This window comes from Erythrolamprus reginae, chromosome 11 (assembly GCF_031021105.1).
Source record: "Erythrolamprus reginae isolate rEryReg1 chromosome 11, rEryReg1.hap1, whole genome shotgun sequence".
NCBI lineage: Eukaryota > Metazoa > Chordata > Lepidosauria > Squamata > Dipsadidae > Erythrolamprus > Erythrolamprus reginae.
In genome coordinates, this window is record NC_091960.1 from 38,169,573 (window position 1) to 38,194,522 (window position 24,950).

Consider the following 24,950-nt stretch of genomic DNA (forward strand, 5'->3'; position numbering starts at 1 on the left):
CCCCCGGGGGGGGGAGGACGCACACGTCTCCCCCCTGAGCCACCCCCCCCTCCAGTTGACAGACCAGACTGGTACATTTTTACCCAAACAGGGCAGCACAATCTGCCGGTCCTCTGTGGCAGGATGGGCGCCATTACAAGGCCCAACTTTTTAACACGGTTACTGCTTATAATCGCAGCTTGTGAAGCACATAAGTAGCATGCGCGCAGAATGAATGTAACCCAGGTACAATTTTCTGCAGGTTTCAGGACTGGCACAGAGAGCACTTTAGCCCAGGTCGTGAGGGAGAGCCTAGAACCTTCCTTTCTCATTTAGAAGCCAACACAAAAGAAATGGGGAAATTGGGAGTAAGTCTCCCATAGGTTCAGGTCTTTATTTATTTATTTATTTATTAATAGAGTTGAAAGGGACCGTTAGGTCATCGAGTCCAACCCCCTGCCTGAGCAGGAAACCCTACAGCGCCCCAGCCAAATGGAAGTCCAATCTCCTCTTGAAGGTGTCCAGAGTTGGGGAGTTCACCACCTCCCCTGGCAGGCAGTTCCATTGGTTGATCGCTCTGACCGTCAGGAAGTTCTTCCTTATTTCCAGGTTGAATCTCTCCTTGGTCAGCTTCCAACCATTGTTCCTCGTCCAGCCCTCTGGTGCCCTGGGGAATAAAGAGACCCCTCCTCACTGTGGCAACCCCTCATGTATCTGTAAACTGCTATCATGTCTCCTCTAGACCTTCTTTTTTCTAGGCTGTCCATGCCCAGTTCTCTCAATCTCTCTTCGTAAGTCTTGGTTTCGAGTCCCCTAATCATTTTGGTTGCTCTTTTTTGCACCTTCTCCAGAGTTTCGATGTCTTTTTTGTAGTGAGGTGACCAGAATTGGATGCAGTACTCCAGGTGGGGTCTGACCAGGGCATAGTAGAGTGGTATTAGTACTTCCCTGGTCTTGGAGCGTATTCCTCTGTTGATGCAGCTTAGGATTGAGTTGGCTTTTTTGGCTGCTGCTGCACATTGCTGACTCATGTTTAGTTGATTGTCCACCAAGACTCCAAGATCTCTTTCGCAGTCACTACTGCTGAGTGGGGTATCTCCCAGGCTGTATGTATGTCTAGGGTTCTTTTTGCCGAGGTGGAGGACTCTGCATTTGTCGGTGTTGAACCTCATTTTGTTGGTATGGGCCCACTGTGATAGTCTGTCTAGGTCTTCTTGTACTCTGAGCCTGTCCTCAAGGGTGTTGGCTACCCCCGCCAGCTTGGTGTCATCTGCAAATTTTATTAGTTCCCCTTTTATTCCCTCGTCCAGGTCGTTGATGAAGATGTTAAAGAGTACAGGACCCAGGACAGAGCCCTGTGGTACTCCACTGTCTACTTTTTTCCATGTGGATTTGGTGCCGTTGAGGACAACTCGTTGGGTGCGGTTGGTCAGCCAACTGTTTATCCATCTACATGTGTAGTAATCTACTCCATTTTTTTCTAGTTTGTGGATTAGGAGATTGTGGTCGACTTTATCGAAAGCCTTACTGAAGTCCAAGTATATGAGGTCCACTGAGTTGCGTTGGTCAACTGACTTGGTTATGGTGTTGAAAAATGATATGAGATTGGTTTGGCATGATTTGTTTCTGATGAATCCGTGCTGGCTATTGGATATGATCTTGTTTGTTTCTAGGAAGTGGATAAGTTGTTTTTGGGTTATTTTCTCCAGTATTTTTCCAGGTATAGAGGTCAGACTGATTGGTCTGTAGTTACCTGGGTCGGTCTTTTTGCCTTTTTTGTGGATGGGGACTACGTCAGCTCGCTTCCAGTCTTCCGGTAGGTCTCCAGTGATCCAGGATATTTGGTAGATGAGGAGGAGTGGTTCCGCTATGGTGTCTGCCAATTCTTTTAGGACTTTGGGGTGAAGTCCGTCTGGCCCTGGTGATTTGTATTCGTTGAGTTCCCTCAGGTAGTCCCTCACTGTGCTTTTGTCTATGTTGAGTTCGGTTCTGGGGCAGTTTGTTGCAGTTAAATTGCAGATTGGTTGGAGGGAGGTTCCCTTTTGTGTGAAGACTGTTGCAAAGTAGGCGTTGAGTAGCTGTGCTTGGTCATTGCTGTCTGTGATTTCTCTACCCTCTTCGTTTTTTAGTGTGACGATTGTTTCTTTGATTTTCTTCTTATTGTTGATGTGTTGGAAGAATCTTTTTTTGTTGTCTTTGACTTCCGCTGCAAGGTGTTGTTCATATTGTGCCTTTGCTGTTTTTATTTTTTGTTTGCAGGAACTGGCTGTTTGCTGATATTCCGCTTTGGTTATGAGTCCTTCTTTCCATTGTTTGTACTTAGCTTTTTTTCCTTTTATGTCATCTGCGAGGGCTTTGTTTAGCCATGCAGGTTTAGCTTTGGTTTTCCTGTTTTTCCTTTTCATGGGGATTGCGTTGTTTTGGGCATCTATGATGCTGTTTTTTAGGATCACCCAGGCTTCCTGAGTGGTTTTTCCTTCTAAGAGTTCGTTCCAGGGGCATTGTTCAAGGTTCGCTCTGAGCTTGTTAAAGTCCGCTTTTCTGAAGTCTGGGACTGTAGTGGTGTTGGGTATAGTAGCTAGTGATTGCACTATGTTGAATTTGAGGATGACGTGGTCGCTCTCTCCCAGTTTCCCTTCTTCTTCTGTTCCCTCTATTGTTTCTTCCCTGTTTGTTAGTATTAGGTCTAATATAGCATTCCCTCTGGTTCCTGTTTCAACTTTTTGGGTTAGAAAGTTGTCAGCTAGACTGGAAAGAAATTTGGCAGATTTTCCGCTTGGTGCTGAGTTAGTTTTCCAGTTGATGTCTGGGTAGTTGAAGTCCCCCATTATTGTCGTGCTGAGTTTGTTGCATATGTCTGTTAGTTGGCATGTGAAGAGGTCGTCCATTGTGTCTGTTTGATTGGGTGGTCTGTAGTATACTCCAATTGTGGTGTTGCTCTTTTTTTCTTTTATGTTGACCCATATGATTTCTAGGGGGTTATCATCTTTGGTTGGATGTAGTTCTGTGGCAGTGTGGTGGTCTTTGATGTATAGTGCAACACCTCCTCCTTTCTTGTTTGACCTGTTCTTCTTGAAGAGGTTGTAACCCATTATCTGTGTGTTCCAGGCGTGTGTTTCGTCCCACCAGGTTTCTGTGATTCCAATTAGATCATATTGGCCCTCGTGTATTAATAATTCCAGTTCGTCCTGTTTGTTTCCCAAGCTTTGTGCGTTCGTGTACAGGCATTTTAGATGTTTGTGTTTGTTTGCAGGTAGAAATTTTTTAATCTCAGGTTTGTTTGTAGGCTTGTCCCGTTCCCCTTCCTTGTTTTGTTCAGTGTTTTGTCGTATAGTTTGGTCACCCTCCCCTCTCAGAGCTAGTTTAAAGCCCTCCTGATGAGTTGGGCTAGTGGGTTGCCTAGGAGGTTCTTCCCCGCTCTAGTGAGGTGTAGCCCGTTGCTTGCTAGAAGCCCTTCTTGGAGATAGTGCAGGCCATGGTCGAGCAAGCCGAAGTTCTTATGGCGACACCATCCTTTAAGCCAGTGATTTATCTGCGGGATTTTGCGTTCTCTGGCGGGGTGTCGTCCTCTAGTGGGGAGGATGGAGGAAAAAACAACCTGAGCACCTGTTTTTCTGATTGTGTTGCCCAAGTGGTCATAGTCTTTCATAATTTGTTTCATGTCTTTCCCTGTGTCGTTGATTCCCGCATGAATCACCAATAGTGGGTAGTAGTCCGTGGGTTTGAGTATTTTGGTGAGGTTTTCAGTTATGTCAGAGATTTTAGCTCCAGGGAAGCAGCACACCTCTCTAGATTGGTTGTCTGGTATGCAGATGGGAGGCTCAGTTCCCCTGAGGATTGAGTCTCCAATTACCAGTACTCTCCTTTTCTTTTTGGCTGGCTTGGGGTGAGGGAGGTTAGCTTCTGTTGTTGAGGCTTTTGGTGGAGTTGTGTTGTGCTTGGTTCTTTGTCAGATGTTTGCAGGTTTTTTTGTTCCGAGAGTACTGAATATTTGTTGCTTGTAGGCAGTGGGGTTGGGAGGAGGAGGGTTGGAGTTGGTGGAGGCTTGTTTTTTCGTCTTAGGGTGATGTGTGTCCAGCTATTTACTGCTTCTGGGGCGTGGATTCGGCTTAGCTCCTCTGGGGTGTTGGTTTTGTTGGGAGTCTGATGGATTTTCTCATTGTGATGTTGGTGCTTCAGGGTTGTTAGGTTTTTCTCTAGGTTTTCGATTTTTTCCTCAAGTAGCTGGATGAGTTTGCATTTGTTGCAGGTAAAGTTTTGGAGGTTCGAGGGGAGGAGTGAGTACATGGAGCACAAACTGCAGCACACCATGGATTCAGTTCCGTCTTCATCTATGCTTGTTCGGGGAGTGACTTCTGTGTGCATGGTTGGTGTATCTTCTCTCTCACTCTCTGTGTTGTTCTTTATGTGTGTGGTAGGTTGCAGGGTGGGTGCGGGAGAGTGCAGAGGTGACATGTCTGCTCTTGTTGCTGGGTTGGTGATTTCCTCTGCTTCCCTGGTCAGCAAACCCGGTGTTCTTTTGCCTCGCGGTGAGCTTTTAGCTTCTTCCCAGCATGCACCAGGAGTATGCAAATTACCCCGAAGCTCAGATTCCATCTTAATTGGCCTTGGCTGCCCCAGGACGTGGCCCCAGGCAAAACAGCGGTAGAGGCCGAGGCCTCTCAGAGACGGAAGCCTCCCGGCCCCTGCTGCTGCTGCTGCTGCGAGTGGACCACACCTTCGGGCAGCAGACGAGACGCAAGATTATTGAAGCCTTTTATCCGACCTATTTTTTTCTGTACTGAACTTCACTTTACTTCAATAAAGAGATTTACAAAGCTTTTTTGTCAGATGATTGCACAACAATTGGGGGGAAAAGTTGAGAAATTACAAAATCAGGACATTATTGTATTTATTTGTCACTCAGGGTTGTCTTCAGATTTTGTTTGCATCCAAGATCTTGGATATGCTCAAAGGATTTGTGTGCCAATCAGTGTGTTTCCTGAAATGTAGGGCAAATAACACTGGAGTATTTTTACACTTGCCTCACACAGCTGAAGGTGGCGTGAAGCTGTGACCAGGAAGCGCTTGCTGGAGAATCTGTAACTGCGGTGGTTGACTCTCCAGAGAGTTGTGCTACTCAGAGATTACGACTCCCAGGTCAAGTTACCTGAATGGTCGACCTCTTCCTGGAGTTGCTCTAGTGTCCCAACAAGAAGGGCTCTGGAAAAGTTTCAATTCAGTCCAATGGTGCCGCATCAGAACCCCTCAAGGACTGCACATGGAAAGGCAGCAATTTCATAAAATACTTTTATTAGTTGACTTCGGGATTGTCTGATTAAAACCAGAGTCCAAAAATGTCACTATCCCACATGGAAAAAGAAGATGTCCACCTCTTGGCCAGGAGAATGAATCCGTGCAAATGAAATTTTTTAGTATCTTTAAATAAGGCATATTAAGAGATTTACACACTGAAAATTGTTGCGATGTGCAGCATGAAATGATTTCTTCAGAGACCTTACAAGACCTAGGAAGAGAAAGGAGACTTTAGATGCTGGAGACAGAGGGAGGCGGCATCCGAGTTTGGGGAGAACTCTGTTCGATTCTATGGATTTATCCTGGCTAATGGATTTGAATACAGGAAAATTCTAAATTTTGAATAATTATTTAAATCATTGGAGGTTCTTTGTGACGTTTTCTTAAATGGCAGAAGTCTGTTCTGACAAACAATGTATTTGGAGGAACAGCCCCCCCTCATTTTCATGAGCAGAAAGTGTAGGAAAATATTCAGAAATGAAACCATATTTGCTCTCTCGATGCTGCTGCTTTCCCACACAATGGACCACTGACCGGCTAAGAAAGCAGAGTCATGGACCAGGACTCGGGACTTACCAGCATCCTTGGTTTACGAGGTAGCAGGAACGATGCTGACCTTTTGGGCAGCTTCCTTCTTTGCCTGGTGAGCCTGCAGCACTGCCACCGCCTCCTCCACCTGGGACGGAGAAATTGCAGCTACTTTGCCCCTTGTGTGTGTACCCAGTGTGCCAATGTGGCTGGATAATTCAATAAAGTAGGAGCAGTGCTTCCTGTTCCCTGAAGAAGCTGCGCATGAGGTCAGAAGGGCTCTGTGGCCGGCCCTCCCTCCCTCCCACGAGGCAGCAGAAATAGAAAGCAGCCGGTGTGCCTGGCCCAGGGTTGGGGGCCACTCGTGCTGACCTTGGAACGGAGGGATTCCGGCGACTCCAGCATGTGGAGCAGCTCCGAGTTGTCGATCTCCAGCAGCATCCCGGTGATCTTCCCGGCCAGGCTGAGGTGCATCGCCTGGATCAGTGGGAAGAGACGTTCTCCTGGAGAAGCAAAAGTCAGAAGAAGTTCGTGGCCGTTATATTTCGCAGAGGGCCCCCCGAGGGCCTCTCACAGCCGTGTGTTTTGAGCCAGGGGATCACAGGAAGTGTCTGCTGCCACTGTGGAAGAACCGGCCCAGAATCAGTGCCGTTGCCCAGGGGAGGCCCGGGGTCAGGATTCCTGCACTTGCCCCCCACCCGTAACCATGCTGCACCTATGGCGAGGGCAGAAGAGCCGTGCAGACGCTTAAAACCCTCTAGATCACTGATGGCGAACCTATGGCACGAGTGCCACAGGCGGAACCCTCTCAGCCGCCACGCAAGCCGTTGGCCGAGCTCAGCTCCAAGGGGCATGTGGGTGTGCCGCCCAGCTGGTTTTCGGCTGGCCCTGAGGCGCTGGGAGGGCGTTTTCGACTTCTGGAGAGTCTCCAGGGGATGGGGGAAAGAAGCCTCTAGAGGGCTAATATCTGGCCAGCCGGGCCCACCAGAGGTTAGGAAACGGGCTGTTTCAGGCCTCCAGAGGACGTTGGGAGGGGCGGGGGAGGCCATTTTCACCCTCCCCAGGCATTGAATTATGGGTGTGGGCACTCGCGCATGTACAATAGCACATGCATACATGCTTTCGGCACCCAAGGAAAAAAAAGGTTTGCCATCCCTGCCCATTCAAGACCCCCACGGGGGAGAGGTGGGGGACTGGCTCACCCAGCATTTGCTTTTGCTCCTGGGGGGGTGCAGCAGCCAGCATGGAGGCCGTCAAAGGCTCTTGTCCCTGTACATGAACAGCAGGTTGCGGGGCCTGTGACAACACACCAGGGGGTGGGGGGGTGTTTGCCATTAGCACAGCCCGCAAAGAGGTCGCGGAAGCCATTCTAACCAATTTAGAAGAAACATAAAGCGCTCAAGGGGGGGGGACACCATCTCCTCAACAAAGTCAGGAAGAGCCCCCTCCTTCAGCTGGGCCATGTTGTGCATGAAGTGATTCCTTGGCTTACTAGGGGCAAAGCCCAGTGGTTCACATCTGTCAGGACACAGCTGTGTGCACAGCAGCACCAGAGTCACCGCACATTGCAAGGAACAGAACGACGGCTTTGTAGGTGAGGAAGCGCACTAAGTTGGAGCTCAGGAAACCACTGCGTTTTCAGAGTGGAGGGGGGGGGGAACCTGCTTTTTTAGTATTAATGTAGGAGAATGAAAGGTCACTCCAGCCTCTGTGTAAAACCCAAACTCTTGGCCGGGGCTGCTGTGAGTTGGAACCAGGCACCCGACCTGCCAGGGCTCTGCCGAGGCTTTGCCTCACCTGTATCGGCTGCACTGCCGGGTGGGGGCTGTGGGGGCCTGCCGCGTATTTGTAGGGCGGAACAGCTCTGGGAGCTTGGGGGGCCACAGGTGGCCGAGGAGCCACATTGGGAGCTGTAGCAGCAACACCTGTTTATGCAGAGAAATTGTGGAGGGTCAGAGGTTTATCATCAGAGACGTTTAACTTCACTAGCAATCATCCACCTTTGCATTCATCTCGTTTGAGGAACCCCAGGCAAATATTTTATTTTATGTAAGCATGTGTTAAACCCATATTAGCAGTTTATTTGAATTCCAATCTATTATTTCCCTTACTGATATATTGGCTGAATCAAAAAGCTTCTGCTACAATATGGCAACCTTCTTCAACAATTTAACACCTTCCCAAAATATTTTGGGAAAATATCCCTAATTATTTCACTAAATATCCCCCATACACAAGCAACTCAGGTTCCCAACCACCATATTAGCAGAATCGGTTGGGAATTGTGGAAGCTGCAGCCCCAGGGACTCCGGCTTGGTCAACTGCATTTTTCATTCATTCTTTAATTTAAAAGATTTGTGGCAAAGGCCACATTTACTACCAGAAGGATCCGTCCACCTTAACCCTCACCCCCAGTTAGTCTGTTAGTAGGCGTGTGCAGAGTGACCCCTGAGTTACCAAGGATGCCCAGGCGCAAAGGAAACGTGGGATCCCAGCAGATGTCCAGCAGGTGGTCAGGAGAGAGGAGCCATGGTTCAGTCATACAAACCAGAAACATTAAAGCATATAAAGTGGTATTTACTTTAGCAAATATACGACTGAACCATTGCTCCTCTGTCCTGACCACCTGCTGGACATCTGCTGGGATCCCGTTTCCTTTGCGCCTGGGCATCAGGGGTCACTCTGCACACTCCTTCACACAGTCAAGAGGAAGGACTGCAAGACTGTCCAGACCTAAAAATCATAAATATAGATTTGTTTAATGAATAAATGAAAAGGCCCCATAGGAACACCTCGGGGCAAAGTGCTTACCCATCCTCTGGGGAGCCCCAGGCAGCCCACGGGCAGTATTGGCGGGAGCCAAGTGCCGCAGTGATGGCCGTGGCCCAGACTGGCGCATGCTGTTGGGCATCCCTTGGAAGCCTAGTTCGGTTTTGAAGAAACGGGGTGGGAGGAGAGGAGGAGAAGGCAGGTTACTAAGAGAGTTCAAACTGGAGGGGGGGGCGTGTGTGAGACCTCCCCTCCCCAGCAAACCTCCTTAGCTGCCCTCTTGTAGGGCTTCTGGGGGCAAACTGCCCTTCCCCACGTACCTTGGGGCCTTCCGCCTGGCTGCCAGCGAGGACTGGGTCTCATCTGGGTCATCTGGTTAGGGGCATAGTAGGTGGGCCTGTTTGGAGCCTGGGAAGAAGAAGGGGCCACAACAGAATCAGCCCTGCCACGTGTTCCATTGCCCTCTTACAACACCACGGCCTTAATCCCAGGGGGGAAGGAGGCAAGGGCTGCATTGTATATCGAACCCTGACCCCGCCATCCCTGGCTTCAGTTTTTTAAGCCTGCTAAACCACCAAGGCTGCTATTTCAAATATAATCGCAGCTTTTGCACCCTAGACTGGAAGCAACAGGCCGTGGAAGGAGTCCAAGGCCTTTTCCAAAGCACTGGTCCGTGGATCCAATTTGGAGGAGAATTCAGCTTATTAAATGGTGTTGCGTTTTGATGGCAGGCCTTTGAAGTCATTCTGGAAGTGGGTGTGGACACGGAACGGTTGTCATTTCAAGGACCCCCTACTCATAAATGCACCAGGCCTTTATTTCCCATTAACCACGTATTCCAGCCAGGCATTCCCCCTGTTCACTTCCTGTTCAGAATTCCCTCAAGCTATGGAGCAGTGCAGGGTTGAACAATGAGTAAGGAGACCCAGCTGTGGCCCATTGGCTAAAGAGAGCTGACCACTGGTTGCTGTAAATGTAAAGGAGTCTTTCCCCCCCCCCCTTCTTTCCAGCCTTTTTCCTCTGTGGTTTACCCCTCGGTGTCCCTGCTGCCTTGATTTACCCGATGATGCTTATTTATTATAAATATACACTGCTCAAAATAAACAAAGGGAGCCCTCAAAGAACCCATCCTAGATCTGAATGAATGACATATTCTCACTGAATCCTTTGTTCTGCACAAAGTTGGAGGTGCACAACAGCAGGTGAAACTGACTGTCAATCAGTGTTGCTTCCTAAGGGGACAGTTGGATTCCACAGAAGACTGACGTACTTGGAGTGACATTGTGTTATGTGAGTGTTCCCTTTATTGTTTGAACAGTGTACACAAAACAACGGCTGCCAGTGTCTCTGACTCCGGCTGTGCCAGAACCATAACACTGAAACCTGCCTGCAACTGGTCCAATGAATCAAGTGGATTCCGGCAGCAGATCCACCTTGTGAAAAAGAAAGCTACGAGGGCCCCAGGGATCTGAGCCCTTGTGGGAAACAGAGGTAGAAGGCTTTGGCATAAGGGTTTGGGGGGCACCTCGGAGACACCCCCCCCCAAAGAACTCACCTGGGGCACAGCCGGCATGAAATACCCTCCGGACGCCGGCTGGAACTGGCTAACCATGGTGTTTGCCGGCAGAGCTCTCATGCCAGCGATGCGCTGCAGGTACTGGTTGGTGAGGTGGGCCTTGCGCTCCTCCTTCCTCTGGGCCAAGGCCACGTACAGCGGCTTGGAGCCCACGATGCGCCCGTTCATCTCGGTGACGGCTTTGGTGGCTTCTTCTGGGGAGGAGAAGCAGACGAAGCCAAAGCCTCTGCTCCGACCGTCTTCCAGCATCACCTGGTGAAAGGCAGGGACTGAGAAACGGGCGGGCAGGTCTTAGTCCTCCATGCTGACGCTGCTTGCCTCGCCCGGGGAAACACTGCAGGGAGAGAAACACCCCAGCATGGTCTTCCCAGAGTTGGCCCCTCTTGCACAACCTCCAACAGCAGCGCTGAGCAACCCCAAAGCAGCTTTTGCATTTCCCAGGTCCGCCCAGCGCTCCTCCCCCTCCCTTGGCCAGACACGGGAAGGGCCTGGGCCCTGATCAGCCCTGGGACACCGGGTGGCCTCCCTTTCCCCAAGCGCCTGGTTCACTGCCCAGGAGGCTGCCTGCAAGGCCGGTTCTTAATTGGCAGGACTTCCCCCTCAATACATTGAAGATGGTTTCTTTCAAAGTTAGGGATGGATCCATTTCCCAAGTTCTCTTTTAAAAATTGGCACTGTTGTTGTTGTTGTTATTATTATTATTATTATTATTATTTATTGGATTTGTATGCCGCCCCTCTCCGCAGACTCGGGGCGGCTAACAACAATGGTAAAACAACATGAACAATCCAATTAATAAAAACAACACTGTTGGTCCCAGTGAGATATTTTTCTTTTCCAATTTAAAAAGCAGAAATTTCACATGTGAGTTATTTTAAAATACAGGTGGTCTCCTCTTCATGAACAGTTGCTCACTGACCCTTTGAAGTTACAAGAGACCTACCTGGGGCCCACTTGTGATCCCGATGGGAAGCTAGGATGGCTGGCGACTGGGCTGCCCCGAGAGCCCTTTGTAGCCACGCGACTGCATTTTACAACAGCTTTGCTGAAAACCAGCATCTACTTCTGATTTTCAGCAAAACCAGGCACAACGCGAACTGTTAGCGCATGTGGGCAAAACCACTGGGTCACTATCGGGGTTTGCTTAATGTCCCCTGCAGAAAGGCCAATAATTTGGGTTAGTCACCTGACCCGACCCAACCATCACGACTCACAACCTCCATGAGGAAGCTCCCTGACAGTCTTGAGTTGAGGACCCCTCTTCCAATGCCTAATTTCTTCCCTCTGGGGGCCCAGCTGTTTTATTCACCGTGGTGGCAGAACTCAATTCCCTCCTATGTTTTTTTACATCTCATTTCCACGTAGATGCTTCATTTCTACATAAGATTCCAATTTTCCACCCCTGTTCATCCGTTCATTGTCACAATAGTTCTAAAGCCTAATTTGGGCAAACTGCTTAAAAGTGAGCCCCCCCGCCCCCCCCCCCACACAGATGGGCAAGTCTGAAGAGCAGTCCAGGCACCTCTTGGTCCAGCTGTGGGGCCCTCGCTCGACATCTGCTCAATTCCCTGCTGCCTTTTTACCTTAGCGCTTGTGATGGACCCGAACGGAGAGAACTCCTTCCTCAGCTTCTCATCATCAATGGTGTCATCCAGGTTCTTGATGTAGAGATTCACTCCCTGAAAAGAGGACAGAGACGTGAGCAGGAGGTGGCAACGGTGCAAAACGGGAGGGTTTCGTTTTCTATCCACAATCACCTCCACACCTGCCATCAATGGCCCCGTCCTTTGGAATTGGTCAGCCTGGACCTCGGATGAGTCACAAGTGGCAGGATCCGACCTGGGTCAGTCACCGGGACCCCAGGTGAAGCCTCCCAAGCTTTCGGCCTTGCGCTGGACCCCTTCTTCCTCTAGCAGAGTGTGAATCCCCACCCAGAGTGGACCCTGCAACGTTACTCTGGGAAGGTCACACCTGCCTTCATTGGACATAAAAAAGGAGCAACGTCCTTTGCAGAAAGAAAATCCTAAATGTTGCAAAGCTGTAGAGACAAGTTCCCGTGTCAGAGAATTTGCCTGGATTTGCTGTGCGTTTCTGTAGCACCGTTTGTCCCCAGGCCTGAACTGCAGGGTCAGGGCCAGGAAAGATTCAGGTGCACCTCCCCCCACTACGGCCATTCCTTGGTCCAGCTCCTGCTCCCCCCCACTATGGCCATTCCTTGGTCCTGCTCCTGCTCCCCACTGCGGCCATTCCTTGGTCCTGCTACTGCTCCCCACTACGGCCATTCCTTGGTCCTGCTCCTGCTCCCCACTACGGCCATTCCTTGGTCCTGCTCCTGCTCCCCACTGCGGCCATTCCTTGGTCCTGCTCCTGCTCCCCACTGCGGCCATTCCTTGGCCCTGCTCCTGCTCCCCACTACAGCCATTCCTTGGTCCTGCTCCTGCTCCCCACTACGGCCATTCCTTGGTCCTGCTCCTGCTCCCCACTACAGCCATTCCTTGGTCCTGCTCCTGCTCCCCACTACGGCCATTCCTTGGTCCTGCTCCTGCTCCCCACTACGGCCATTCCTTGGTCCTGCTCCTGCTCCCCACTACGGCCATTCCTTGGTCCTGCTCCTGCTCCCCACTACGGCCATTCCTTGGTCCTGCTCCTGCTCCCCACTGCGGCCATTCCTTGGTCCTGCTCCTGCTCCCCACTACGGCCATTCCTTGGTCCTGCTCCTGCTCCCCACTACGGCCATTCCTTGGTCCTGCTCCTGCTCCCCACTGCGGCCATTCCTTGGTCCTGCTCCTGCTCCCCACTACGGCCATTCCTTGGTCCTGCTCCTCCTCCCCACTGCGGCCATTCCTTGGTCCTGCTCCTGCTCCCCACTACGGCCATTCCTTGGTCCTGCTCCTGCTCCCCACACTGAGGGCATTCCTTGGTCCTGCTCCTGCTCCCCACTACGGCCATTCCTTGGTCCTGCTCCTGCTCCCCACACTGAGGGCATTCGGGCAGCCCGAAAGGATCTCAAAGTTCACACAGATCCGTGCCCTGTCCTGTCCCTAGCTTGGCAGTCCTTTCCGCCCCCCCCCCGCCCCCCCCAAGGCAAAATACCTGATAGCGGCTGATCCTCTCTTGCTTCAGCTGCTCAAACCTGCGCTTCAGCTCCGCCTGCCGCTCCACCTTCTTCTGGGCCCGACCCACAAAGAGGGTTTTCCCGTTGACGTCTTTCCCGTTCATTTCGCCCACTGCCTGCGAAAGGATCCAGAGCAGCAAAGAGTTTTTCCTGAGACGCACGGGGCCGGTCATTATTATTATTCCCTTTTCCAATGTTACCTTGGGATTCATAACCTCCGCAATCAAGCTAAGAACTGAAGCAGGTTCAAAGTGTTGACACGACCTGGGATAAACCTGTTCTTCTCTGCACCACAGGGCCCTCCAGGGCTCATCCAGCCACTGAAAGGCCAGGCTGGGACCCTTCCCAGGCTGCCAGATGGGACACTGAGAGGGAGGCTGGTTGGTGGAGCAGCTGCCTTTTGGAAATGCAAGGGGAACCGTCACTGCCCACAGACCTGCCCGTTGCTTTACACCAGTGCTTCTCAAATAATGGGGCAGGGCCCCCCGGGAAGGCGTGGAGTGATGCGGGGACCGGGTGTGTGACCCCATGGGACTTTTTTTTCCTTTTTCTTGCCGCAGGGAGTAGGGGGTTCTTTGCACTGAATAATAGCAGACAGCAAAAGCAGGAGATATGAAGAGCAGATAACAAGCCCTTAAGAGACATCATGGAAAATATTTACAGTGATCCCTCGATTATCGCGAGGGTTACGTTCCAAGACCTCTCGCGATAATCGATTTTCCGATGGTGCGGAAGTAAAAACACCATCTGTGCATGCGCGCCCTTTTTTTCCATGGCCGCGCATGCGCAGATGGTGGAGCCGGGGAGCGATGAAAGTGCGGAAGCCGACAAAGATTGCTTTGAATGTCGGCTGCCCCCGCCCCCCCAGCGCGTCCGGCGCCCTCGCCGCTACTGCCCGCTCGCTGCTCGACCGCCGCTCGACCGCCCGATCCACCCCTCTCACCGGCTTTCGGACACGGGTCCTCCTGCAGCAGCGCTGCCGAGCAGATCAGCTGCTGGGCGGCCGAAGAAACCTTCCCTGGGTCTTCCCCGCCGCCCACGCAAAGGGGAAACCCCGATCTTCGGCTCCTTGCTGCTGCCCGCTCGCCGCTCGCCCGCCCGCCGCCCGAGAGCAAGAGGGGGAGAGATAGAGAGAAGGAAAGAAAGAGATGAGGGAGGGAGGAAGAGTGTGAGAGAGGAAGAAGCAAGATAGAGAAAGAGAGAGAGAAAGAAAGATGAGAAAGGAAGAGAGTGACGTCATCGGGTGGGAAAAACCGCGGTATAGCAAAAAAACCGTGGACTATTTTTTAATTAATATTTTTTGAAAAACCGTGGTATAGCGTTTCGCGATAATCGAGATTGCGAAAATCGAGGGATCACTGTAACAGGGAAGAAAAGAAAGGAGGAGAGAGACGGAGATGATGAGACAAACGTAAGAGGAAGAAAGACGGGGATGTTTTAGCATGAAGCCAAATAAATTAAGGTGTCACTTAAACACATTACATCCCAATCACACTGATCAGCCACTTGGGTTTTTTTCAGCGAAAACCTGCCAAATATTGCAAACAATTGTCCCAGCAGAGAGTTTGGGGGGGGGGGCACAAAATGTTTACTTCTTTTGGGGGAGGGGGCACAAAATAATTGAGAAGCCCTGCTTTGTACCAACAGGCACCAGAGAGAAAATGCAAAATGAAGGGATTTGCTTTCGTTTCATTGCTATCACCGTTCACCAGAGCTCCATGTCTCCGTTCAAAAACAGAGCAGGCCCATAGACGGAACGTCTACAGAGAAGCCTCACGGCTCCTACCTTGCTGGCCTCTTCGTGCTTTTCAAAACTCACGAAGCCAAAACCTTTGGATTTCCCAGCCGGGTCCGTCATCACTTTCACACTGAGGGTCTTGCCTGTTGTTGGAAGAAATCACAGGGAGAGCTTTTCAGAAGGGAAACCATCACTGAACAGACCGTACCTGTCCTCATCGGGAGGCCCACTTGCAGGCTGTCTGGGATACTGGATGCCGCGCACGGACCCTTTTCCCCTTAGTGGCTTCCAAGCCGAACAGAATGAGATACTGTCTTAATGTCTCCAAATTCTATTTAAAAGCTGGAGGAATCCATTAAAATCTTGCCAGCAACAGTCTGATATGATTTCATCTTTATTTGCCTTTACACTGTTTCATGTTGTTAATGGTATTTTAGTGGTGTCATTCTTCTCTTGTCTTCTCTCTTTCAGGAGGCAATTGGATTTTCTTATTTTTTTCCTTTGGAAAACATTTGGCCCCAAGTGAGAAACCGAATGGGCTCCTGACCACCTGAGCTGCCAACTTTGTTGCCCAAAAGGGAGAGGAGGGAACTGGAGGGAATTGAAATCTCAGGAACCTCGGGTGAGAGTAACCAGGCCATATTGGGATTCAACTTAACGCAAACACAAGCAATAGAACACAATGATACTGGAGTCCTAGATTTTAAAAGAGCTGATTTTAACAACTCCGAGAGAAATTGGGAAAGATTCCTTGGATGAAAGTCTTACAGAGAAAAACAGCTCAAAAAGCTTGGGAAACACTGAAAAATATGATCATAAAACAATATCACTGTAAAAGATACACAAGAACTCCAAGAAGAAACCAGCTTGGCTGCACAAAGGCCCCTCTGACAATCTGAAAGGCAAAAAGGACAAGTGCAAAAAATAGAGAGGAGGACACACAACTAAGGCAGACAGCCAGAATCTTCAAAGATGAAAGTCAAGAAAGCAGAGGGTCAGGATGAACAAAAATCAAAGATAATTTAACAAAAAGTTTATTCCAACAAATAACAAGAAAAAAAATCCAGGGAACAGTCGGTCCACTAAAGGCAGAAGATTGTGAAGAAGCAACAGGCAGCAGAGAGGAAGCAGAGCCGCTTAACTCGTTCTCTGCATCGGCCTTCACCCCAAAAGCCTCCAAGGAATCCACTCTGAGAGAATTGCAAATGACCAGCTGCCTGCAAGGGATGTAAATCCTTCTGCTCTGCACCATCCAGTCAGAGCTGAAGAAGCTTCTGGGGTGAGAAGAGAAAACAAGAGAGTCCACTTGCCTCCTGAAAAAGCCCCTTTGGCAGAACCAGGATCCATGAGAATCCCCACGGGCTGCTCTCCTGCTCTGTTGCCCCCGACTGAAAAAGGGGCCCTGAGTTGAGGGTCTCAGCTGCTAAGCACAGTGGCCACTAACCGGAAGGCGACAGGACCGTGGTTGGGCTTCCCAGGTGGGGGCAGAGGGGACAACTCCATGTCACACCTTCAGCTTGGCCTCCTAACCCGTTGCAATGCTCTGGTTCCTGCTTATTATCTTGCCCACACTGAAAGCAGCAAGGTGAGGAGGTCGGCTCTGGCACCAGGAGGTGATCAAGACCTTTGCTATTCTTCCCTGCCTCCCTCCCTGTATCTCTTGAGTAACACACTCCACTGCTTCCAAGGCACAAAAGAGGGGAAGGGGAGACTCTCTGGCGAACCCCTCTTTCTCTCCAATCTCTCTGCTTTGCAGGGATAGGGAGGAGGGGGGTCACACAGATGTCCTTGGCCCAGGCTCCACTGCCTTGCGCCTTCCTCCTGCCCTTCAAGGCGATGCCTGATGCTTTGCTCAAATCATTGTCTCCCCCTGCCCCCCCCAGGAGAATGGGCCAAGGCTTCAGGGCAGAAGGGTCCAATCGGATCAGCCACCCTTCATGAAAGATCGCTTTCTGGGGCGCACGCACCGTAGTGGCTAAAGAGCTCCGTCAGCCTCTCGTCATCCATCTCATCTCCAAAGTTTTTAATGTAGACGTTGGTGAACTCCTTGGCTTTGGCCCCCAACTCGGCCTCACGCTCTTTGTGGGATTTAAATCGGCCAACAAATCTGGGTGGAAAAACATTGACAGGCCCTGATGAATCCTCGGCCCCTGTCTCCCCCCTGCTCCCCCCCCCAGGAGAAAGGGGCAAGGCTTCAGGGCAGAAAGGCCAAAGCAAGCAGCCGGGGTGGGGGGGGCTGCAAGGGGAGGGCGGGCAGAGGGCCAAGCTGGAGCGCCCCCCCTCCCCTCCGTCCTGAAGCAGAGGGGCAGCCGGCCAAGGGGAGCCGGCCCTCAGGGCAAAGCAGCCCAGCCCAGGGCAGGGACACTCACCACTGGCCCTGGAGGAGACAGGCAGCAGGGCAAAAGCCGGGGCCAGGAGAACCAGCAGCCTGGTGGGGCAGCACCCAGATGCACCACATGTCCCAGCGCCTGGCTGAGACACTCACACTTTGCGGTCGTTCAGCAGCAGGCCGTTCATCTTCTCAATGGACCGGTCAGCAGCCTCTTGCGTCTCAAAGTGCACAAACGCAAAGCCCCGGGAGCCCTTCTCGTCACACACCACCTGCGGAGGGGACCGGGCTTGGTCAGCCAGCGGGGACTGGGCAGTTTCGTCCAGGAAGAACAAAGGGGCAGATTCCGCAGCTGTCAATCACTGACGTTCAGTGTCGGGGTGTGTGGGTGGGTGCTCAGGGCAATTTCAAAGCTCCAGTTATCAGCTCAGTTCACTGCAGAGAAAGAAGCCCCCAGTCCCCGCCCTCTTTCATCACTGGCCACGCCCACCACTCCAGCCCCCGCAGACTTGCACGGTTCAGAAGTGCCCCGTGTGTCACTGAGCCCTTTTGCAAAGCTCCCGGAAGCTCCACAAAGGAAGCAGCGTAATGTTGATCTAAAACAAGGATTAACCAGGTGGTTTAAGACGTCGCCTCCCCCCCAGCCCCCCAGCCCCAGAGGGCAAACACCCACCAAGCGGTTATGTGCAATGTTGGATAGAACCTCCCCCCAAAAACACCCCACCGCCATGTGAGAGAAAATATCCCTTTGGCCTGGCTCTCTCACGCCACCCACTCACCGCTCGGGGCTCGGGGCCACCAACCAGGTCTCCCTTGGCTACCTGGGGAACAAGGCCCGGCCAGCTCTGCAGCTCAGGAATCGGACTCACCTTGCACGAAAGGATGTTCCCAAAAGCAGAGAAGGTGTCGTAAAGGGCTTTGTTGTCTATGGACTTGTCCAGGTTCTTAATGAAGACGTTCCCCACGCCCGACTTCCTCAGAGAGGGGTCCCGCTGAGACCACATGATGCGTATGGGCTTCCCTTTGACCACATCGAAATTCATGGTGTCCAGCGCTCGCTCGGCTGCAGCACAAAGAGCCAGGAAGGGGAGGGAAGGTTTATCACCGGGAATTCACCTCTCAACAACACCTGCTCCTTGTTCACCTGGCAGAGTTAGGGAGCATGTCCTCAGGACCACCTGGAGCCTGGGAGGTACGTGGCCTATCTATCGGGAGGCACATGCATGTACAGCCATGCACAATGCCATCAGTGCGTTATGAACCTGTAGCCTGGGGAGCTGAGGCTAGCAAGTCACCTTATAACATCTAACACGCGCATGATCCATTCCATGGAGGTTCTGCCCTGCCTGGGCGATGCAGGCAAAGCCCTAGAGAAAAACGGGCCTTGGCCTCGGTGGGTCCAGGAGAATTGGATCGTTTTTATCACCGCTCCAACTTCCCCTTCTTGGTCACTGAGGAGGTCACAGCTCACAGTTCCAAAGGGTCCTGGGAAAAGCAGAGCTGGACCAAGACACAGAAAGCCTTGGTTGTAGTTGTCCATATCCTGTGTAGCAGGCTCTGGATAGGAGCAATGCGCCCCCCCTGGCCCCTCCCGACTCTCAGCCACCGTCTCGGCCACTGGCAATGGGTCACCTTGGCAGTTGGGAGTGCGGGGGGGGGTGTGTGTGTTCCCCCTCCCCAGGGCCCACGCCAGTTGGTGGCAGGGGGGCAAGGAATCTAGTCTTAGGTCACTGCCGGGTGGGCTGGCTCAAGTCTGGGGAGTTGGGGAAGGAGGCATCTTGGCTAAACCATACCCAGACTGAGTGGCAGAGCCCAATAAAGGCCACCGAGCCCTGGGTACTTGGGTCAGGATGACTGCTAGCCGTGGGGGATGGAGCCTGAGCATTTCTGAATGGTTTTAAATGCCCTCAGTGGTATATCTGGAGCGGGGGGAGGGGTTTTACACAGAATCACAGCGTCTGACGTGGGCGATTCTGAGCACGTTGTAAGTCCACGCTCAACGCTCTTCCTGTCCTTTGCAAGACGTCCCCTCCCCCGCAGCCAGGCCAGCTCCAGGCAAGGGTCTCGCTTTCTGGGCCTTCTGCAACCAAGACACCGAGACACACCACTCATCCCCCAGGAGGCTATTTTTATACTCAGCAGCACATTAAAGGTGGCGCCATGTGCGTGAAACGGATCCGGTTCATAAAACTCAGAAGCTTGGGAGTCAAGCCAAGAGCTGCCTCAGATTGTGAAAGACGCGGACTCAGAGGCCGGCCTCTATCACTCAGGTCGGCCTTGACCATTCAGAAAGACTAGCAAGGGTGGTGGCCGCCGGGTCTAGCGCAATGAGGGTGAACCAGACGGGGGCCGCTAAGGGGGAAGTGTGCGCCCCCCCCCCCGTGGCACTGAGTGCTGGCGGAGTCCAGCGCAATTACACTACTGCACCTGGGCAGGTAGCAGAATCACGCACGGAGACGCAGGTGCGCCCGGGTTTTGGCGCGGTATTTTGCTTTTGCACACAGTAGCAGAATTGCGCTGGACTCCGCTAGCACTCAGAGCCACGGGGGTGAGCACACATTACCGCTCCACCTTAGCAGACCACCTCTGTGGCACAACGCATGCCCGAAGTGGCAAACAGAGCCGTCTCTCCGAGACCCCTGATCTGACACCCGTTGCTCTTCCGGGTTCTGGTCCGCCAGCCGCCTGTGCAGCCGAGTCTGAAAGCGAGGAGGCATGTGCACCCCAGAAACTGGAAGGTCAGCTTCCCATCGCACGCATGTGCTCTTCCGGTTTCTGGCGCTCACCTGCGCATGCTGCCAAAAGGTTCACAAACCCTGGTAGAGGGTCCCCTGCTTGAGTTGGGGGTTGGACCAGGACAGAGCTGTCAAACTCCCGGCATGAAGTCCGGATGGGCCACGCCCACACCTGGTTTAACAAAGGGGGGGGAGTCTCAATACGTCACAGGATGCCGCTGTGACGACATGAGCTTGATAGACTAGATGACCTCCAAGGCCCAGTGGTCTTTCTTCATCCAAAGCCGCATCCATTTCAAGTGGCACTTCAGTCAGCTAGTTAAATTAGGCAACATTTATTTATAGCAGGAAGGGGAGTTGCAGACAGAGACGAAGGAGAAAGGCAGTTTGAAGAAGAAGCAAGTACTGTAATAGGAGAGAATTTGGGGGGTCTTCACCTGCAGACCTTTCCCCAACGCCCATAGCTACCTGCTAATAAAAGCTACTACAATGAAGATGGTCTTGGTTTGAGCAGTGGGACCGATATGGCAGAGGTCATTAAGTATTGTGAAATGTTCCACCTTTATGAAACACGGTCAGAAATTAGGTTTGCTGATAATGGGTGCATGTATAAAATTTCTATCCCACCTCACAGGTGTATTATCTTATCAGTGTTGATTCCAGACCTCTATGACATCTACGAAGTAATTTATTGCCACCTTTCAGCAGTCTGCAAGTGTCCTCTAAGTCATATTACTAAGGTGGAACAAAAAATTATGTATTGATCCATTCATGTCCCTGATGGGTGACGTGGCTAATTTAAGGCCATTTCAAGGCTGAGTAGAATTAGCTAGGACACAATCTTTTGAATTTCCACACAACGCACCTTACATGGTCATATGGGAAGGATAATAACGGAAGGGAAGCTATAAACCACAGTTTACACGCTACATTGGCAGGATTCACACAAAGTGCTATGCGGAAAGAAAAGCAGCCTCTCCCACACTGTAACTCAGTTCCATGCACGACCTGAATCTCAGCTTCTTTAGAGGTTGAGCTTGGAGAGGGTCCAACAGGACATTGTCTATTGATGTTGCGCCTTTCATGACACTGGGCCACCATCCTTTTTGGAGTCGGGATCGACCTCTCATCGGAAACTCACCATTGGGCACAAAGTTCCAATCTGCACCACCACCACCCCTCGTGCAAAGCCCTTTCTCTAGAAAGCAGCCCCTTCAGCTCCGGAGCTCAGACCATGGGGAGGAGGGAGGAGGACTCGCCACCAAGAAGGCCCCGCCGACAGGCTGCAGCTCCCCAGGGGGGGAATCCTCGGTGGGGCCGCAGGCCGATAAAGCACCGGGGCTGGGGGTGGAAGGCCATTCCCCAGCCCAACGGAAGAAGGCCGCCTGCCCGCCTGGGGGCCCCGCGTTCCCTGCACCGTCCCCGGGCCAGCGCCCCAGGGCTCCCCCAGGCCTCAGGCCCAGCAGAGCAGCGGCGGCCAGGCTGTCCCCGAAGGGCCCCGATCCCCAGGGAGAGCAGCGGGGGCTGCGCGGGGGCCGCTCACCGTCTCTGGGCTGCTGGAAGTTGACGTAGGCGTAGCCGAGCGAGCGCCGCGTGATCATGTCCCGGCAGACGCGGATGGAGAGCACGGGCCCGGCGGGGCTGAACTTCTCGTAGAGCAGCGCCTCCGTCACCTCGGCGTGCAGGTCCCCCACGTACAGCGACGCCATCGGGTAGCTGCTCCCGCCCGGGGCGGCGGAGGCGGCGGCGTTCATCGGGGCGGCCTCGGGGAGCCCGTGCGCACGCGGCCAAGGCCTCGGGGCCTCTTCCTCCCGCCGGCTCCTCCCCGCCCTCCTTCCGCCCGCCCCCTTCCGCCCCCGCCGAGCTGCGGCCCAGAGCGCCCCGCGGAGGCCGCGCACAGGCCTCCCCGCGCCCGCACCAGCAGCACCAGCAGCGCCCCTGGTGGCGGAGGCCGGGGACTGCAGGGGCCTTGCGAGGCCTCTGGGGCTTTTGGGGCCCTCGCTTTGCTTCGCCCCTTGGATTGAGCGGCTGTCCTGGAGCAGAAGGCCGGGGCGGGGGGGGGGGGGCTGCGGCTTGACCATGGCGGCATCAATGGGGACTTTAACTGCCCTGATAGCAACTGGGAGACCAACTCTCCTGACCCGCTTAGGTGACAGCTGTGTCGTCCCAAAGGCAGAGGGGGAACCGAGGGGCTGCCGCCGGAGGTGACATTGCAGGAATTTAGGTAAGAAGGACCTGATTTTAACAAACTCAGAGGGAACTTGGGAAACGTGTGCGAGAGCAGCCCAAAAGGCTAATAGCGATCCTTGGTTGCACAAACAGGCGTAGAGTCAAGGCCACGTGAAGTGACCTCTTCATAAAACTTTAGCAAGACCAGTGTCCAGACAATACTGCATCCAGCTTTGAACCCCAACCAGGAGGTCCACCTCCTCCTCCCAGCGCATCTGCCCGGCCCATGTTGAATGGCGACTAGTCCAGGAGGGAGCTGGGCCGAAATACCTCCCACCTTCCAGCTGCCGCGGAGGCCGTAACAAGCAGCATTCATTGTCCATGCCCGTTTTGGCCTCCCCGGATGTATGTCATGGCAGCCTCCTTCACCCACAGGCCTCTGCACCTTTTGTCCAGCACCCGCTCATCTTTTTCTTTCTCTCTCCCTGAAACTGCAGAGCAGGTCCAGGTCTTCAGAGGGTTCTGCCTTATGAAATGGGCTGCTCGACCTTCCTTGCCGGTGAAATAAAACTCCTCGGCTGGATCCCAGCAAAGGCAAACGAGGTCCGGCGGGCACTCGTGGTTTTTTCCTCTGGGCCTTTGTTCAATAGACGTAACACTCCAAACAAGGCCACGAACAGCCAGTGGCACTTCTAGCCATACGCATGCATTGGTTCCTGCGTGCACACGGCTCCAAGGTTTACTATGCTGGGAGTTTTGAGTATCTTATCTAAAGAATTGCTAGCTGTCCAGTACAACTTTGACACTTGGCCAATTGTGGAGAAAAAAACAAAAGCCATTTTTGGTAGCTGGGAGAAGCAGAATAAATAGAAGAAGCACAGGACGCTGGGAGGCTGCCCCCCGCCCCCAGTTGCCATCAGTTGACAACCAGTGAAATTGTATAGAGAAAATTTATCTGGGGTCTCCTGTGCAGGGCAAATTCAGCTGCCATTGCCATCACCCACAGCCAGCTTTGGCCCATTGGACCCAACACTGCTCCCAGAAATCCCTGCGTGAGCTGCTGTGTCTCACCACTGGAGCGTTCTCGCTTCCCGTCCCTAGCTGGAGGGAGAGGGGTCGGTGGGTCCATTTCTGCATGAACGTGGAAGGCCCTCTGTCGTACATGCCTGGTTAAAGGTGACCCACTCCCTTTATTAGCTCAAGGAAATATTCAGTCCATCTTCCCTTCACCAAAGGCAATCCAGACCCTTTTGTCTATCTAGGGTAAAGATTGCTTGCTTATTCTGCCCTTCTATTGTTCCAGCTAAGAGCAAAAGGTTAAACTATGCTCCCTCGACTGCTTGGTATGTACTTTCTGTATGCTGTATATCAACTTGTTGCTGGTTAGCTATCTTTGGACCAAGTCAATCATTGTGATTACATGCACAAGAATTTTGTTATAAAAAATAGACCGCTAGTCCAAGAAAATCAGAGTTTCACACATCGGAAGCTGCTTGCTCAGAGAGACCAGTGAAGGACAAAGCTTTCCGGAAATCATGTCTCAGTGTCTCTACATCTCTACAAGGGTCTCACCGGAATGAGAGGGGTCTCCAGTTGCTTTGTGTGGAGGTAGAGCCTCTGCATCTGTAACCCCAGGAGCAGCAGAAGCCCTGGATGGACCCTTTCGTCACCCAAGGGGCCTTGGAGGCTTCTCTACAGTCTTCGGTAGCCTTGAGGGGAAAGGCAGGTGCTTTTACCCTGGTCCCCCAGTGGTGGTGACTCACCGGGAGCAGCCTAGGGCAGGATTGCAAAACCAATGGGAAGTTGTTTAGCTGCTTCTGCTAGTCATTGTGATCAATCAATCAGAATGGAGCTGGAAGGGACCTAGGAGGTCTTCTAGTCTAACCCCGTTTTCAAGCAATGCCGGGGGGGGGGCTGACCCTGGGGAATGTGCTTTTTTGTCAAAGGGAGTAGGGATTGTTTTGCAGCAAACAATAGCATACAGCACAGAGCAGGAGATATGAAGTGCAGATAACAAACCCTTAAGAGATACCATGCAAAAATATTGAATAGGGGTGAAAAGAAAGGAGGAGAGAAACGGAGCTGATGAGACAAACGTAAGACTCCAAAAAGCTAAGCCCAGGAAATATGACAAAGAAGCGTGTGTTTGGCTACGATGGGAGACGAGGAATGCCTAAAAATACTGGACAAGCATGAAGCCAAATGAATTAAGGTGTCACTTAAACACATTACACCCCAATCCTGCTGATAATCCACTTGAGTTTTTTCGGCAAAAATGTGCTGAATATTGCAAACATTGTCCCGGAGGTGAGTTGTGTGTGTGTGAAACGTTTACTTCCTCCTGGGGGAGGAGGGAGGGGGGTGTAACAGAAAATAATTGGGAAACACGGGGCTATTGTTTCTTTTTATATGAAGACTGATAACGAGCGGTGCAGTTCTGCGTTCTTTGTGTTGCTTATTACTTCCTTGCTATCTACTTTTTTTAAATGGAACTATTGTTTCCTTGACTTTTTCTATATATTGAGAGAAACTGTTTCTATTATCTTTCATTTTTGTTGCAAGTCTTTATTCATCCTGAGCCTTTGTTTTCCTGTCTTCACCTTTGCCGTTCCGGGCTCTGTGCTGATGTGATTCTGCCTCAGTTCCTGTCTGTGTCCTAGAGGTCTTTGTGCGGTCATGGTGGTCTCTCCCTGGATCTCTTGTGCTTCTCTTTCGGT

General features: G+C 52.1%; 1 protein-coding gene and 1 non-coding gene across 10 annotated transcripts; both read right to left on the reverse strand.

Moving 5' to 3' along the window:
- Nucleotides 1–367: 367 nt before the first annotated feature.
- On the reverse strand, nt 368–21,904 carry PABPC4 (poly(A) binding protein cytoplasmic 4). 9 transcript variants are annotated; one of them, XR_011560263.1, is made up of 15 exons: nt 21,608–21,886; nt 18,199–18,392; nt 17,486–17,601; nt 16,968–17,107; nt 15,049–15,143; nt 13,241–13,378; nt 11,731–11,826; nt 10,127–10,416; nt 8,892–8,979; nt 8,614–8,724; nt 7,600–7,727; nt 7,005–7,071; nt 6,175–6,305; nt 5,851–5,950; nt 5,255–5,485 (listed from the first exon to the last, which is right to left on the reverse strand). XR_011560263.1 is itself a non-coding variant. In XM_070763881.1 (15 exons), exons 1-14 carry the CDS (start codon nt 21,816–21,818, stop codon nt 5,864–5,866), a joined length of 1,902 nt encoding a protein of 633 aa, XP_070619982.1. In that variant the 5' UTR covers nt 21,819–21,904; the 3' UTR covers nt 5,255–5,485; nt 5,851–5,863. The 9 variants fall into 9 exon arrangements, 4 of the variants coding, with proteins under 4 accessions (XP_070619981.1, XP_070619982.1, XP_070619983.1 ...); XR_011560262.1 differs by having other exon boundaries at nt 7,005–7,098; XR_011560261.1 differs by having other exon boundaries at nt 7,005–7,098; nt 10,127–10,481.
- LOC139174575 (small nucleolar RNA SNORA55) lies at nt 12,173–12,300 on the reverse strand. The gene has a single exon (XR_011560384.1). It is a non-coding gene; the product is annotated as a small nucleolar RNA SNORA55 (small nucleolar RNA).
- Nucleotides 21,905–24,950: the final 3,046 nt, after the last annotated feature.